The 16,602-nt window shown below is 37.3% G+C and overlaps 1 protein-coding gene across 1 annotated transcript in view; it reads left to right on the top strand.

Annotated features, from left to right (window-relative positions):
• Positions 1-16,602, top strand: part of phlpp2 (PH domain and leucine rich repeat protein phosphatase 2) — a 75,689-nt gene that overhangs the window by 3,129 nt on the left and 55,958 nt on the right. The window contains exon 2 of the mRNA XM_057851793.1: positions 9,605-9,867. Coding sequence (XP_057707776.1) covers positions 9,605-9,867 — 263 coding nt within the window. The remainder of the gene's footprint in view (positions 1-9,604; positions 9,868-16,602) is intronic.

A 16,602-nucleotide genomic window follows, 5' to 3' on the forward strand; every position in this document is an offset into this window, starting at 1 on the left:
GTAATTCACAATGGACCTCCACAACAGGAATCTAAGGCGTCAGTCAGGGGTCAAAACACATTCATTGACTTAATCTCTTATTAATTTAAAACTCGCCATTGACACCTTGTGGTGTATTTAAATCACTACCTTACATAGTTAAAGAGTGACACTGTAAAGTACGGCAGCGTGGCGATGTGACGTCACCGACCTGCGACGTCAACAATAATTGCAAGCTACTAGTTTCATTTTTTATTGAAAGTTTTACAAATTTTATTAAAACAAAAACATTAAGAGGGGTTTTAATATCAAATTATCATAACTCATACTAACATTCATCTTTTAAGAACTACATGTCTTTCTATCTCTGGTACCCTTTAAGGCAGCTCATCGGAAACATTGAGGCGATATGACCTCTCAACATATAATTGTTTCGAAAATTTTTCAGTCACGTATAGTGAACAATTTTTCATTTAACCCTTTCAGGGACAGTGGTCACGACAGTGGACGTCTATTCAACAGTTATCATGAGTTTAGCTCATTCAGTGCCAGTTCATGTAACAGTATGGGTTGTTGCAGTTGGTAAAAGAGGGAAATTTATGTTGAAAACACATTTAATGATATAATTTTGAAGAGAAAAAAACGAAAAATACATGAATTCAATTAAGTATGGCTCGTGGATATTTCGCTTTGGGAATTTTATTGATTTTTTTTGTTTTTGTTTTCTTTGATAACTCTCTTCTGACCTCCCATAGCTTAACCCTCTTGCCTGCTATTGATGCCACTAAACGTCCAATCCATTTTAACTGGAAGGAGCTGGAAGCGATCAAAGCCCCTCCCTAATGACCAATGTCCTTGAAAAGGTTCATAAATAAAAACCCCGGATGCACTGGCCAGGACATAAAAAGTTGACTTGTCCTGGGAAAAGCGAACGTTTGATCAACCTACTCTTAACACATACTGACTTACCTACCTCCTGACTGTAAAAAAAAGTACGTGGCCACAGATACATGGGTTTCTGTCCTAAATTTGATTGACAGCCTAGCTGGTGCGCATCCAATTTTTTAAAAGTGCACTGCTTCTACCTTGCAGGCTGGATGTAGAAAAGTAGATTATCAGAGAAACAGAAAGTGGGGAAAAAACAGATGATTGCTGCACGCCGGACATCATGATGATAAAAATAATGTAATATTAAAAATAAAAATAATTTTAAAAAATCTTGAATCAAGTTGAGCCTAAAAGGGGAACTTTTCCCGTAAAATTTGAGACCATGCAAGTCAAATCTTCAACTAATCGTGCCTGTGCAACTAATTTTTCTGATCTTAAGTAAAAAAAGTTGTCATTGTCATTTCTGCTCAGTTTTTGGCGATAACCCATAAATGAGCGGTACTGTACTGTACTGTAAATTTTGTCACTAACTCCATTTATGTCCAGCACGGATCTTTTACATCCATTCAAAAGTGTGATAATTTGCCGGATGACACTAAATGACAACTATCATCAGTATTCATCAATTTTATTGACAGTGTCATGTCGTAATTATAACAGTTTTATGACGCCGCTGTCAAATAAAGTGTTACCGGTTAATATCTTTTGGTGTAAATATCCCATAACACAGTGAGGACAGCTGCGGCTTATAGTCCGGAGCAGTTATCTATGAACAAATGCCGTTTTTGTCTCAAATTTTGTGGGTGGCCGTTTATAATCCGAAAATTTGGGTATGAATATCAGCTCGCTTGAATCCACTTCTCTCACCTCCCGCTACCGCAGGGCTGTTCTTTGACTGGCCTCAGTTGTATTTACTTTCAACTTTACAGAGTCTGTTTGTAAATGAGAAACGTAAGTGTAGTTGTTGAAGTGAGCATTAATAGTGTGTGAATATGGTTGGTAGATGATGGTGATGTTCCTAAACTAATGTAATCCGCTTTATTGTTATCCGCTGCGAGCTAACTGCTAGCCGCTAATTCCAATTATCTGTTCCTTTGATTGTTCGAGCTGAGTTTACTTGTAAACATTTAGATTCTCCTGCTAAATTAGTATGTTTGATTACTGTCCATGATGATCATAATATTCATTTATGAACAGTGTATTTCATTTATATTCATAATAGTCATTTGACTATGTGGGATTATTTAGGCAGCTATTATATACAGGTATATTGCAATTAAAAAATTGGAATTTCAGATCTTCTCGTGTAAGGGGCCGTTTTCATGGTGACACTGGAACACCAAGACGCATCGATTGTGTTGCGGTGGAATGACCTCGCCTTCACACGGTGACGTGAAAACGGAAGGCGAAGATGCAAACATTTGGTTCCGGCCTCCAAAGCGGAATTATTCAATTGCGGGGATTTCTCCACAACTGTACGAATAGAACACTCTTGGTCCGATGATGTCAGCACTCGCGCATGTCAGTTTTTGCATGCGCATTCGCTGCTACTAACCATTCGAAACAGCAAACATGGTGAAACGTCGGCTTTAATTTACTGTTTTTTATAATATTTTTAATTTAAATATATTTCGTTTGCATTTTTGTGCCTTTTGAAGTAAAAGAAAAAAACCGTGTGGACGCCAGACTGAGGAGGTTGTTGTCAAAGAAGTGTGTCATTGACTGTCGCTTTGTAAAACTGCACTGCCCCCTAGGGCCTGGCATGAATACTACATCGTTTTCACGTGGAATTGGGAAATCATTCGAATGGAGACAGAACCATGTAAATGCAAACATGAAATGTGTCGTATTCTCGGAGCGTCACCATGTAAACAACCCCTTACTGTATTCAATTGATTAGCCATGTGCTACAGTTCCTAAAGTTTGTTCATTTATTTGTTCTAGAGCAGTGGTTCACCTTGCGAAAGATTCAGAATGCCATAGGTTTCACATGTGGATTCACGTAACCCTTTGGAATTAGATAATAAAGCTTTTTTTTTTTTTCAAATTCAAAACTGATATATCTAAGCTAGCAAGCTAATCATTTAGCAAATTCCCATTCAAAATTCTTCTAATTTCGACAGTGTGTTTCCATACCAAGTGTGAGTCAAACTTCCACTGAGCAAACCATTTCATCCTCCCATTAGATCGAGGACTAGCTGTTAAAAAAATGGATTAAGTCTGTAAATTGGGAGCAAACCAGTTCAAAACCTGGTCTAAAAAGCCACTATGCATAGATTTATTCAGCGTACGAAAATAGGGATCTGCATTTCTTTACCCTCGCCAAACCCCTTAGACTTACTCACCGAACCCCTGGGATTTGATCGAACCCAGGTTAACCATTGTTCTACAGTAGTTATTTTTTTTATTGGTTCTAAAATTTGTTTATTGATTGATTCTAAAGTATTCATTTTAATTATTATTGTTCCTAAAGTTTATTTATTTTTTCTAAAGTATTTAATTATTGTTATTGTTCCAAAAGTTTGTTTTAGAATATAGGAAAATATTGACATTCGATGTTTCAACTTTTGGCAAAAAGTATTGAAAAGTACCAAAATACATGTTGTTCTTGGTATCGAAACAGAAATTTCGTGACAACCCTGCAACAAACATGAATTTTACACCACTGGAGAAGGGAGTCACAAAATTTAAGACTCATGTTAGTTGTTTGAAGACAATAAAGACAATAAACAGCACCTTTGAGGAGAGAAACCCCAAAAAGCAGAATGCGACTCTGCAAAGCGGCAAAAACGAGTACTTGCATGTTGTTGCTGATGCCCTTAATTTGACATAATTAAAAAGAAAATCCGAATTGAAAATCTTGCACTCGGAACTAAAATCCGTGCTGTTGTCTTCCAAAGAATACAAGAATTGGAAGAGATTTTTAGCTGGCTTTGTTCTATTAATCTCACCTAGAGTATGAAAATTGGGACCAATCGTCACTAAAATTCATGTCGCTTCTGAAATGTCTCTCAAAGCATTTGGGGTGGCACTATCCCAGCACGGCAAAGAAGCAGTGATTGAATATGCATGGCGAAAGCATCGGTGAGACATTTTCGCTTGTGGGTATAAGTGGAGATGTATACAAATTTTGGTGATAATTTATCACAGTTTTTGGACATTAGATGCAACGTTAAATCAAGCTTTTTGTAATGTAGCCCCATTAACCCTACATAGTGCAAGTGTCTTTTTTTTTTTTGGTAATTAAACCAAAAAACAGACTAAAAACATAGCCCCGTAAAGTCTCCACTATTTAATTTTTCAAAAACACATATACACCATGGTTTTGGCCCCAGTTTAAAGTTGATTAAAAAAAAAAAAAAGTATTTGTGCCACCAGAACAAATGTCAGCCACACATGCAAGCACACCAAGCATGTGACTTGTACCTTGACAGCCTTGCCAATGAATTCAGTGACGAGGATAGGTCAAGGTGCATCCTTGACAAATGCCAATAGCGGGATGTTGATTTTGGTGTTTACGAGTGCGCGTGCACAGTTGTGGACAGGATGGAGGTGTGTGAGATGTGCTTTGAGGCAGCACAACTGTGTTGTAAACCTAGATAAGCGGATTGCAAAACAATTGCATTGATTTGTCTATGTATATTGATTTGTAAAGAAATATGGTACAATTTCAAAATAGTTATACTTTTTTTTTCATTCGCATATATATATATATATATACATACATATAGTAGTCAGGATTAACATTTCAAGTTCTTAACCCATTCGCTCCCATTGATGACAAGAGAAGTCAGTGGCAGACAATATTAAATAAATGTTCAACAACTGAAGAAATGATCAAAATAAGATGAAACAAATTTAAAATCATACTTAAATCAAAAACTCCAACATATATTAAACATATAAAGATTTGGGATTTAGTGACAACCGAACCAATTACCATGCATTCAGGTTTTAATACACAGATTAATTGATCCAATTTGGGAGTTTTTTTAATTATTGTTTTCTTTCGACAGCATGGGGGCATTTACAGGTTATTTCCTATTCATTTTGGGAAATTAATGGATTGTTATATGCATTTTCGTTTCACTTCCTGTAGATTGTGGCTAGAGGTCAACTGATATAGGATTTTTAAAGGCCGATAACGATTTTTAAAAAGTAACTTCAGCCAATTGCCAATGCCTAAAGTTGACTTTGTAAGCTGATATTTATTTTTTAAAGTAGATTTATTATGAAAAGTAATTGAAACACTCATTATATAAATATTCATTTCACAGGTTCAATTTTTTTTCTTCTGCTGCTTACTTTTGTGACACTGGCCACTAGGGGGTGTAAAGTCAAAATTAACAAAGATCATCACCTAAACAGTGAACATAACAGTTATTCTATTATATTGGCTTTATATCAGCAGATATCAGCCGATCTTGAAATAAGTCTATCTGCCCAATATATCGGCCGGCCAATACATCGGTTGACTTTTATAAGAAAGCTCACCACCTATGGACAGGTTTTCTGAGCGAAACATGGGCAGCTCCATCTTTGGCAATTTCTGCTCCGAACCTCTGGTTTAGACAGAACAACATGATGTGCGGTTAAAGTAAGCAAGCAACCAAAAATGGATTCAGTACGATGTAGATGAGAATCTGGGACTTTCTGTGCTGTGCGTGTACTCCTGGAGGCGACTATATACACTGTTAAAAAAAATGAAGGTAACACTAACGTAACACATTGTAGATATAAATGAAATATTTTTATTAAATACTTCGTTCGTTCCATAGTTGAATGTGCTGACAACAAAATCACACAAAAAATATCAATGAAAATCAAATTTATCAACCCATAGAGGTCTGGATTTGGAGTTATACTCAAAATGAAAGTGGAAAAACACACTGCAGGCTGATTCAACTTTCATGTAAACAAGTCAAAATGGGGCACAGTCATGTGTGTGGCCTCCAAGTGCCTGGATGACCTCCCTACAACACCTGGGTATGCTGCTAATGAGATGACGGCGGGTGTCCTTGGGAATCTCCTCCCACATCTGGACCAGGGCATCACTGAGCTCCTGGACAGTCTGAGGAGCAACCTGGCTCTGCCAGATGGACCTAAACACAATGTCACAGAGGTGTTCTATTGGATTTAGGTCAGGCGAACGTGGAGGCCAGTCAATAGCCACGTTTACATGCTGACTTTTATTCATACCGATTCAAATCATTCCGAATGTAAATTTCAGATCAGCTGTTTACATGTCACTTCATCTATTCCGATCCAGCGTTTACATGTGACTGCCTTTATTCTGAAAGGATGTTTGACAACTGCCATCTGACATGCGCAGATTAATCAAAACAAAGCGTCACGTTGCAAAACATGGAGATCGATCGTCGGAGTGCTGCTGTTTTAACTTTAACCCACTTGTTGTGTTTGTGGGGTCGTATCTGCTTCTGCTGTTTTGCTCTTTTGCCTTGTAGTAGCCGGTTTTCCACCGGTTTCTAATCTGGTCAACGCTTCGGTCTATTCCGGCTTCGTGTAACCTCTCGTGAACTTTTTTAAATAGTTCACTGTTCCTTGTTTTACGCCCGTCTAAGCGAGCAATTATATTCAATTCTTTTAAAGTTTGAATTAAATACAATCTTTTCGTCGGACTCCAATTAGGTGCGCTGTGCTTGGAAGCCATGTTGCAAGTGACGTTACTTACGTCACAAAGTGACGTCACCATGTCAGTACGGAGCATGTGCAGAAAGAACGCAACCGGACACCATTCCGCTTCCCTATTTACATGATAAAATTTTACTTCTAATCGGTTTGGGAAAAGGAATATTCCACCCCTGTGAATCGGAATGAAATTCCATTCGGTTTGGGCCTGTTCATTCCGAATGAGGTGTTTATATGGAACACATTTATTCGGTTTGAACAAATATTCCGATTGTAATTGGAATATTTGGCTCCATGTAAACGTGGCAATACTTATCAATTCCTTCTTCCTTCAAGAACTGTTGCATACTAAAGCCACATGAAGTTGGGCATTGACGTGGACCAGGAGGAACCCAGGTCCCACTGCAAAAGCGTAGCTTATGACAATGGGTCCAAGGATTTCATCCTGATACCTAATAGCAGTCAGGGTGCCATCATCTAACCTATAGAGGTCTGTGTGTCCTTCCAGGGATATGCCAACATCGGTCATGCTGAACGATGTTGCAGGCAGCATAACATTCTCCATGGGCTCTCTGGATCCTTTCACGTCTGTCACATGTGCTCAGGTTGAACCTGCTTTCATCGGTGAACAGCACAGAGCTAGTGGCATAGTTGCAAATTCTGGTGGTCTATGGCAAATGCCTCTTAAGCTTTACGGTTATTGGCAGTGAGCACAGGGCTCTTTACAGGATGTCAGGCCCTCAGACCATTCACATGGAGCCCATTTCTGATTGTTTGCTCAGAAACATTCACACTAGTGGCCTGCTGGAGGTCCTTTTGTAGGGCTCTGGCAGTGTTCATCCTATTTCTCCTTGAACAAAAGAGTGGATACCGATCCTGCTGAGGGTTTAAGGATCTTTCTACGGCCCTGTCCAGCTCTCCTGGAGTAACTACCTGTCTCCCGGAATCTCCGACAGGACGACAGGTTGGTCCTCAGACTGTCCAGGAACTCAATAGTGTGCTGGTCCAGATCTGGGTGGAAATCCCTCAGGATAACATCCGCCACCTCATCAGGAGCATGCCCAGGCATTGCAGGGAGGTCATACAAGCATGCAGAGGCCAAACACACTACTAAGCTTCATTTTAACTTGTCTAAAAGGCATTACATCAAAGTTGGATCAGCCTGTAGTGTGTTTTTCCACTTTCATTTTGAGTATAAATCCAGATCCGGACCTCCATGGGTTGATAAATTTCATTTTCATGGATAATTTTTGTCTGACTTTGTTGTCAGCACGTTCAACTATGGAAAGAACAAAGTATTTAATAAAAATATTTCATTCATTCAAATCTACATGTTAAGTTGGTGTCCCTTTATTTTTGTGAGCAGTATATATATACATGGTTGGAAGTGGAATGTTTTGATCAGCAAATATTGTAGCTACAATGTGCCAGTGTGGATCTACTTGCCATACTCACTAAATCGAAACTAGCATCAGGCAATATGTTAAGGATGTGCTTTAAACCTAAGGATCCACCCAAAAGATTGTATGTTTGTTCTTACCACTTCACTGATCATTCCTGGACAAAATTATAACCTGTGCAGCCTGTGCTAAAGTTAGGTGTAGAGTGATACGCCGGCCACTTGAGTGACAAAAATGAGGCGAAATTACAAATAATATTACAGTTGACGAATGCAGAAGGGCTGACTCGGATTTTGTTGTTCAAAGGAAATACTACAAGGTATGTACATATAAACACAAATAGTATGTCATTCTTTTTTATTGCAGATATTGATCGCATTAAAATGTTTCATTTTTGTCCATTTGTTTTATTCTAAACAATTGGTGCATGTGCAAAACAGGTCAATAAATCACAATTTGTAAAATTATTAGAAAAATATTAACGAAGATGGAGCATAAATCGAGCCTTCCATCATCAAGGGAGAATGTACGTAATTTCGTAATCTATCTGTATGTCCATCAACGTAAGTGTTGTTGTGAGGCTCGTCAAGTTGTCTTGCCTTGCCTAACAGCGCTTTCCACCTGTAAACAAACAAACAAAAATCTTGTAACACTTGCATTTATGCGTTTACATAATTGTGCCATCCTACACGTGCTGATTAGCAATAGGCTAGCAGCAGCATCCACAGCAGTACTGTAGTTGTAGTGAATTATATTAAACATCATCACAATTATAATCTTTATCGTAATAACAATATCAAAGACAACAAGTCGTTTCATGCGCAAGATTTTAGCTTCAGTATTTTTTGAGCATTGAACACATGAAAATGCAGGGCTACGAAGAACAGACCTTCCATAACACCAGCAGCAACATGGCTACATAAACATCCGGTGTTTGTGGTGGCATGGGCTTGGTTCCACGTCCGCCTTCATGAACATGTTGACCTCTCATGTCGTGATGATGGCAGATGGATGCGGTATTTCCAAATTGTCTTCTTTGAGGGATTTTGATGAGTGATGCCCCTCCAGCTCGACTGTTGTTTTGGTTAGAGAAAGTGTAAAACGGAAGTCACGAGCAGAAATGCGGAAGTAAAGCGGAAGTACCTTGGGAACTTGTCTATACAGTGTACAAAAGTTTTCCTATTGTATTGGCCGATCTTGAAATAAATTCCATATATCGGCCCGATATATTAGCAAGCCAACAAATGCGCTGACTGTTATCAGAATGATCAGCACCCAAACAGCTATCATAAGTTATCTTATATCTGCTATAAAGTATATAGGCCAATGGCTGATCTTGAAAAAAAGTCCATATATTAGCTGACCGATATTTCGGCTGACCTCTAATTTTGGCTAATTTATTGGTCATTTCCTTTTTATTTTGGGGCAATTTTATGTCACTTCCTGTTGTTTTCATGTGACTTCCTGTTGATTTGGGGGAAATTCCAGGTCACTACCTCTTCTCTTCGGGGTCATTTCCAGTCTATTTTGGGGCGTATCCAAGTCGCTTCGTGTTGATTTTGGGGCATTTCTGTGTCACTTCCTGTGCATTTTGGGCCATTTGCTGTTGATTTGGGGGGGGGGGGGGATTTCTAAGTATTGACTGGTTATTTGTGAAATTTCATGTTGTCTTGTCTGTGTATGGGCAGTGCAACATGAAGCAAGCCGGGAGTCGCGGCTGCATGACGAGAAAGCGCAGATTCGGATCCCGGGAGCGCGACTGGCTGAAGAGCGACACCAAACGCGGCTGCGTGTGTCTGTACGGGGGTACGGTGGACCCGCAGCTACCGACCTCTGGGCCCCAAGCCGATGTGCAGCTGGTGCTCTGCTCTACTAGCACCACAGTGGAGGAGATGTGTGCCCAGAGGGACGTAGAGGGCCTCTTTGTTCAACTGCATGGAGATCTGTTCAGGTAAATCATTTAATCTTTGAGCCCACAGAGCGCCGCCATTCTTAACAGGCTGCTTTCAGATGGCCGTTGGCCGAGTGTCTCCGCTTTATAGTCCTGCGCTGATGCACTTAAATTGCCTCTCTGCCTGCCAGTAAAATGGATCCATTTAAAATTAATAACAGAAATCTCCGAGATTTAAAACCAGGATATTACTTAAATTTCATTCCAGCTACATTCCTACTTTGGCTTTATTTTTGACCTTAGAAGAGTTCCTACCTGGGGAGTTTCTTTCCAACGCTACAAAAAGTACCGTAATTTGGCAGGAAAACGGCATTTGTTCATAGGTAAGCCCCACTGGAATATAAGCCTCAGCTGTGTTACTGTATTATGGGATATTTACACCAAAAGATATTAACAGGTAACACTTTATTTGACAATGGCATCATATGACTGTCATAAGACCAAACGAACCACCATGAAGCTTTGAACCAATTGGCTGCAAAGCTTCACTGCTTCAAGAAGCTTCATTTGACCATCACCGCTCCCATGGGGGAGACATTTAACCTCTGCTGCTACCTGTTGTCAACACTGTTGTTGTCCAACATGCCTCCTAATGCATTGCAGGGCTACAGATGTAAATAACAATCAAAATTCATGTTTTGTGCTAATTATTTCTTCAGTTCCAGTTGTTTCATTAATTGCCAGTTATGGTATTTGGTAACACTTTATTTGACAGTGGCGCCATAAGACAGTCATTAGACTATCATAATTATGACATGACACTGTCATGAGCATTAATGAATGCTTATAACAGATGTCATTTCGTGTTATCCGGCAAATTATCTCACTTTTGAATTGATGTAAAAGATCCAAGCTGGACATAAATGGAGTTAGTGACATAATTTGCCAGATGACACTTTATGACATCTGTCATAAGCATTCAGTAATGCCCATGATAGTGTTATGTCATAATTATGACAGTCTTTTGACAGTCTTATGACGTTGCTGTACAATAAAGTGTTACTTAGTAGCCCAAATAAATCAACAAATAAGCCGCTCTGGACAATAAGCCGCAGGATTCAAAATGAAGGAAAAAGTAGCTGTTTATAGTACGAAAATTACAGTAATTCACTTTTCTTTTGTTTGTTTATTGAAAAAAGATCTCTATTATAAGGATCATTCCAGAATCGGAGGACATTTTGCCTTCAAAATTCTAATTCTTGCAACTTTTCTTTTCTGTATTCGTCATTAATAGGTAATAAAACTGTCAAAGATGATTAGCTAGTCTCACAGATGAATGGTATTTTTTTTATTAAATGAATTATCTGATTAGAAAAAACCTTCAGTCAGTACAGGAAAAAGTTTTATCATTCTGTGAAGTGTCCGCGGATCACGCTTTTGTTGATACAGAGTCCTCTCGATAGACTTTTCCGTTTTGTGGTTTGTCAAGAACGCATCCTGTTTTGTGAAACTTGCCGTGAATAGTGTAAAATTTACTACGTGTTGAAGCAGCGTGACAGGCTGAAAGCTTTGTAGATAGGCATTGCATTAAAGTCAGGGACAGAAAACTTCTGACTGACAACCAAAGATTGTCCAAATTTTCTTTTTTGAGACTCGGAAAAGCAAATATTATCTTATTCTTCATTAAAGAAAAAATATTTCCTAAAGGAAAAAAAAAAAGTAAAATAAATAAGTCAAACATTTTTTGTTTTGTTTTTAACTAAAAAAAAAAAAAAAAAAAAAAAAAAGAAAAACAGTAAATACCATTTCTAATTTTTAAATGTTTATTTTATTTATTGTCTTTACATTAAGCCCAGGAGATAAACCTACTGGATTGTGAATTGGACTTTTAAAAAAAATTTTTTTTTTATCACAGATAATGAAAAAAATAAAATAAATAATTTGAGCTTTTTGCTGTTGTTGGTTTTCTTTTTTTGCCAAAAACAAAATGTATCCCAGTTATTAGATAGATTATGCCAGGAGAAAGTCTTTTTTTTTTGTTGAAGTTATTGCTTTGTGTTTGGGGGCGAACAGCTTAAATAGGCGAAGAAAAAAAATATTTAAGTTTTATTTGTATTTAATTTAAGTGAAATCTGTTCAACATTAAAGTTTTTCTCTTATAGGGCAAGTAACTGTTTTTGGTCATAAAAAAAAAATGCTGTATATAAATACTTGGTACAAGTCTCAATTTTAATTGTATTTATTGTTTTATTATTAAACATTATTTATTAGTTTTTTTATTAGTAAATAAAATTGTTAATTAATAAAATGTTAATAAAAACTAATTTAAAATGAATAAAACAAAAAATACACTCAGTACACAGTTTTATTTTACAGAAAATTTCACAGTATTTAACTACCTGCCATTGACAGAGATAGACATCCAATTCATTTAAACAAGGAGGACTGACTAATGTTTCAGCGCCATTGATGGTGCTAGACATCCAATACATTTTGACTGGATTGGACATTCATCGTTGTCAATGGCAGTTAATGTAGTAAACGAGTGCCCTATAAAGGATCAAACTTCTTTTGAGCTTTTTCTGCATTTTGTTATTATTGTTTCCTTAAAAAAGGTCGAGGGAAAAAAAGTATTTAAATCCAATTTTTGGTGAAAAAAATACTATAATAATAATAATTTAAAAAAAAAAAAAAAAAAAAAAATATATATATATATATATATATATATATATATATATATATGTGTGTGTATTAGGGCTGTCAAACGATTAAAATTTTTAATCAAGTTAATTACAGCTTAAAAATTAATTCATCGTAATTAATCGCAATTAATCGCAATTCAAACCATCTATAAAATATGCCATATTTTTCTGTAAATTATTGTTGGAATGGAAAGATAAGACACAAGATGGATATATACATTCAACATACGGTACATAAGGACTGTATTTGTTTATTATAACAATAAATCAACAAGATGGCATTAACATTATTAACATTCTGTTAAAGTGATCCATGGATAGAAAGACTTGTAGTTCTTAAAAGAAAAATGTTATTACAAGTTTTAGAAATTTTATATTAAAACTAGGGCTGTCAAACGATTAAAATTTTTTAATCGAGTTAATTGCAGCTTAAAAATTAATTAATCGTAATTAATCGCAATTCAAACCATCTATAAAATATGCCATATTTTCCTGTAAATTATATGTATATTCTGTAAAATAAATTGTTGGAATGGAAAGATAAGACACAAGATGGATATATACATTCAACATACGGTACATAAGGACTGTAGTAGGCATTTCACTCTACTGTCATTTAAATCTGTCTATGTTGTCCTCACTCCGAAGCGTCTACTTTTTCCAAAGCTAGACAGCTAGTGAATGACACCTTAATAATCAGACTTCTTCCTTTTTCATCTGATTTATTAATAAAATGGCCTCAAACCATTGTCCTCTTTAGACCGTCGTAAAACTACAAAAAAAAAGTACACAAGCATTGCATTAGCATCAACGTTAGCTTACCACGCTATACAGGTTCACTAAACATAAACAAAAAGCGTCTCATACAAAAAATATAACATTTCGCTTACTAACATAATATGTACATTCTTTACAACAACCATACTTACGGACAAATCTTGTCCAAGGATCATATAAGCACAACATGACAACGTGGGCGTCAGCCCGAGACGTCGTGCAGCCATATTGAACTGGCAAGAAAACAATAAACCATGTCGCAAAGCGACCACAAGAGTTCGCTGTTACAGCACAAAAAGCCTTGCTGTAAAACTTACCAAAAGGCAGAATACTGTCTGAGCGGGACATGTGCGTTAATTGCGTCAAATATTTTAACGTGATTAATTTAAAAAAATTAATTACCGCGATAATTTTGACAGCCCTAATATATATATATATATATATATATATATATAGTATTGTATTTTGTTTTTCAATTTAAAAGAAAGGGAAAAAACAGGCATTCTTTCTTTTTTTTTTTCTTTTTTCTTTTTTTTCACAACATACTACTCAGCAGATTGGAACAGTGGGTAGGGCTTACTGACACTATTCTTCAGTGGTTCACATCTTATTTACATGATGGGTATTTCTTTGTGTCAATTGGAAACCATCAGTCAGAACGAACCAAATTCACGTGTGGAGTCCCTCATGGGTCAATTCTTGGACCACTCTTGTTTAACATCTATATGCTTCCCTTAGCTCAGATTATGGAACAGTATGACATCTCCTATCACACCTATGCCGATGACACACAACTGTACATTTCGGTCTCCCCACATGATTATAGTCCCTTAGTCTCCCTGAGTAAATGCATTCACCAAATCAATGAATGGATATGCCAGAATTTTCTCCAGTTAAATGTGGAGAAGACAGAAGTGATCATTTTTGGGCCAAAAAAGGAAAGGTCAAAGATAAGCAGGCACCTTAGCACAATGTCACTTACAGCTACAAATCAAGTCAGAAACCTTGGCGTAATTATTGACTCAGACCTAAAATTTGATAGCCATCTAAAATCCGTCACTAAATCTGCTTATTACCACCTAAAAAATATAGCCAGAATTAAGGGGCTTCTGACTCAACAAGACATGGAAAAACTCATTTTCAACGGATTGGACTATTGCAACGGTATATTTACGGGTCTTGATAGAAAAATCAGTCAGGAAGCGGCAGCTAGTACAGAATGCTGCAGCCAGAGTCCTCACAAATACTAGGAAGCTCGACCACATTAGACCGGTTTTGAAATTGCTACACTGGCTTCCAATGAGTCAAAGGATAGACTATAGAATACTACTGCTCGTCTACAAAACACTTAATGGCCTTGGACCAAAATACATGCTTGATTTGTTAGATTCCTATGAGACATCTAGACCCCTAAGGTCGTCTGGAACCGGTCTCCTGCATGTTCCAAGAACAAGAACCAAGCAGGGTGAGGCAGCATTTAGTCATTATGCTCCTCACCTCTGGAACAAGTTCCTGAACGTCTGAAGTATGCTCAAACTGTTAGCTCCTTTAAATCAGGGCTAAAAACGCTTTTGTTTAGCACTGCATATCCATAACTGTCTACGTATTTAACTGTATACGTATTTCAATCTACTTGCTTTCTATTCCTCTTGTGCTTATCTCCATTGCTGATTTCAATTATTATGAGTAGTAGTAGTTTTTGTTTTATTTTATTTATTTTATTCTATTTGTGATTAAATGCGCTTTTTATGTATAATTTTATTTCCTATTTTGATTGTCTTGGTTTTTACGTTGTATTGATTTAAATGTGATTTTTATGATCTTCATGTGGTGTAAAGCACTTTGAATTGCCTTGTGTTGAATTGTGCTATATAAATAAATTTGCCTTGCTTTGCCTTAAAAACATGTCAGCACGGATGAGCAAAACACTGAAGAATCAAATAACCTGTTTCTTTTAAACTGTTTTCAAAGAGTAGCATGCTTTGTGTTACAAAAGGTGTATCAGAGGCCGCCAATGAATTCAATGAGTGCCCAATAAAGGGTTAGTCAAAATGAGTTAAGACACTCACTGACAGTTTTAAATTGTGACAAAAAAGACACAATGTGTCTCCTCTAATAGGAGCCATCCGCCCATCCTGGTCATTGTTCTATTTCTGGGGCTTCCCTAAGTGTCTTTGTAGGCAGACATGACGGGCAACGCCAAGCGCTCCGTCCTGAGCCAGTCTCCGGTTTCCTCCCACTAGCTCATGCCCAAAAGGGAGAGTCCCAGAATTCTCAATAGCCTCCTCCGAGAGAGAAAGACAGAGAGGGGACCCTAGGACAAGTGGCCTATTAAAGCAACCTGACTAATACATTGAGGTCAGGAGCCTCATCCATCTTCGCTTTGTATGTACAGGCTGCAAGTGCACGGCCTCGTGTCACTTTTGAGGGCTATAAAATGTTCCGACCAATCTCGCCCTTCAGCTAGATTCAATATGCGTGTCCTATTCATATAAATCACACTTTGACTAAAACCTTCCCTGCAGGGCAATTCAAGCTGCAGGAAAATGTCAATCATTTTTTGAGGCTTTTTCACCACAATCGACACAATATTAGTTACCTCTGCCGTGTTATGAATTCTACAACAGCAATATCTTTATAATTGTGATTGATTGTGAATTTCCTTTTAAGTGTTTTTAGTTACTTTTATTGTAACTTGTGTTTGCGCCAAACATGCCATTAAGGCTAGGTTCATACAGCAGGTCTTAATGCACGAATCCTATTTTTTAATAATATCTGGTCATTTTGCACGCCTGTTCAGACTACCATTTCCAACTGCTGCCCGAAAAGTGTTGTGCATGCATAGAAGACCAATAATATACTCATCACAAAATCGCGCGGAGTAAGGTGACCCACATACGCAGATGTAGAAAAACACAGTATGTCACAAGAAAGAAGCACCAACATATGCTAGCATAATTAACATGGAGGTCTGACGTCGCTGGATTTATGTTGAAACTCTCGTTCACCCGTTGCTAAGCACTACAAATTAACGTCATCAGCGGTTAAGACCTACACATCACATTCAGCAAAACATGTCCCAGATCATCAGATTCAAAACCACTTATAAAATCACTTTGAGATACAACAAAAACCTAGCATTTTAACACGGACACAGAGACTTTTTTTTAATCAACTGCAAAAAAAAAAAGTTATTTCAAAAATAAAGTAAATTTTTCTGTGCAATTTATTTACATCAGGTGTCAAATTCAAGGCGGAAGAGGCATTTCTGGGTCGTCAAATCATTTTGTGTGGCCCGCGAAAGTATATCGTGTTC

Source organism: Corythoichthys intestinalis, chromosome 1, assembly GCF_030265065.1.
Source record: "Corythoichthys intestinalis isolate RoL2023-P3 chromosome 1, ASM3026506v1, whole genome shotgun sequence".
Lineage (NCBI taxonomy): Eukaryota > Metazoa > Chordata > Actinopteri > Syngnathiformes > Syngnathidae > Corythoichthys > Corythoichthys intestinalis.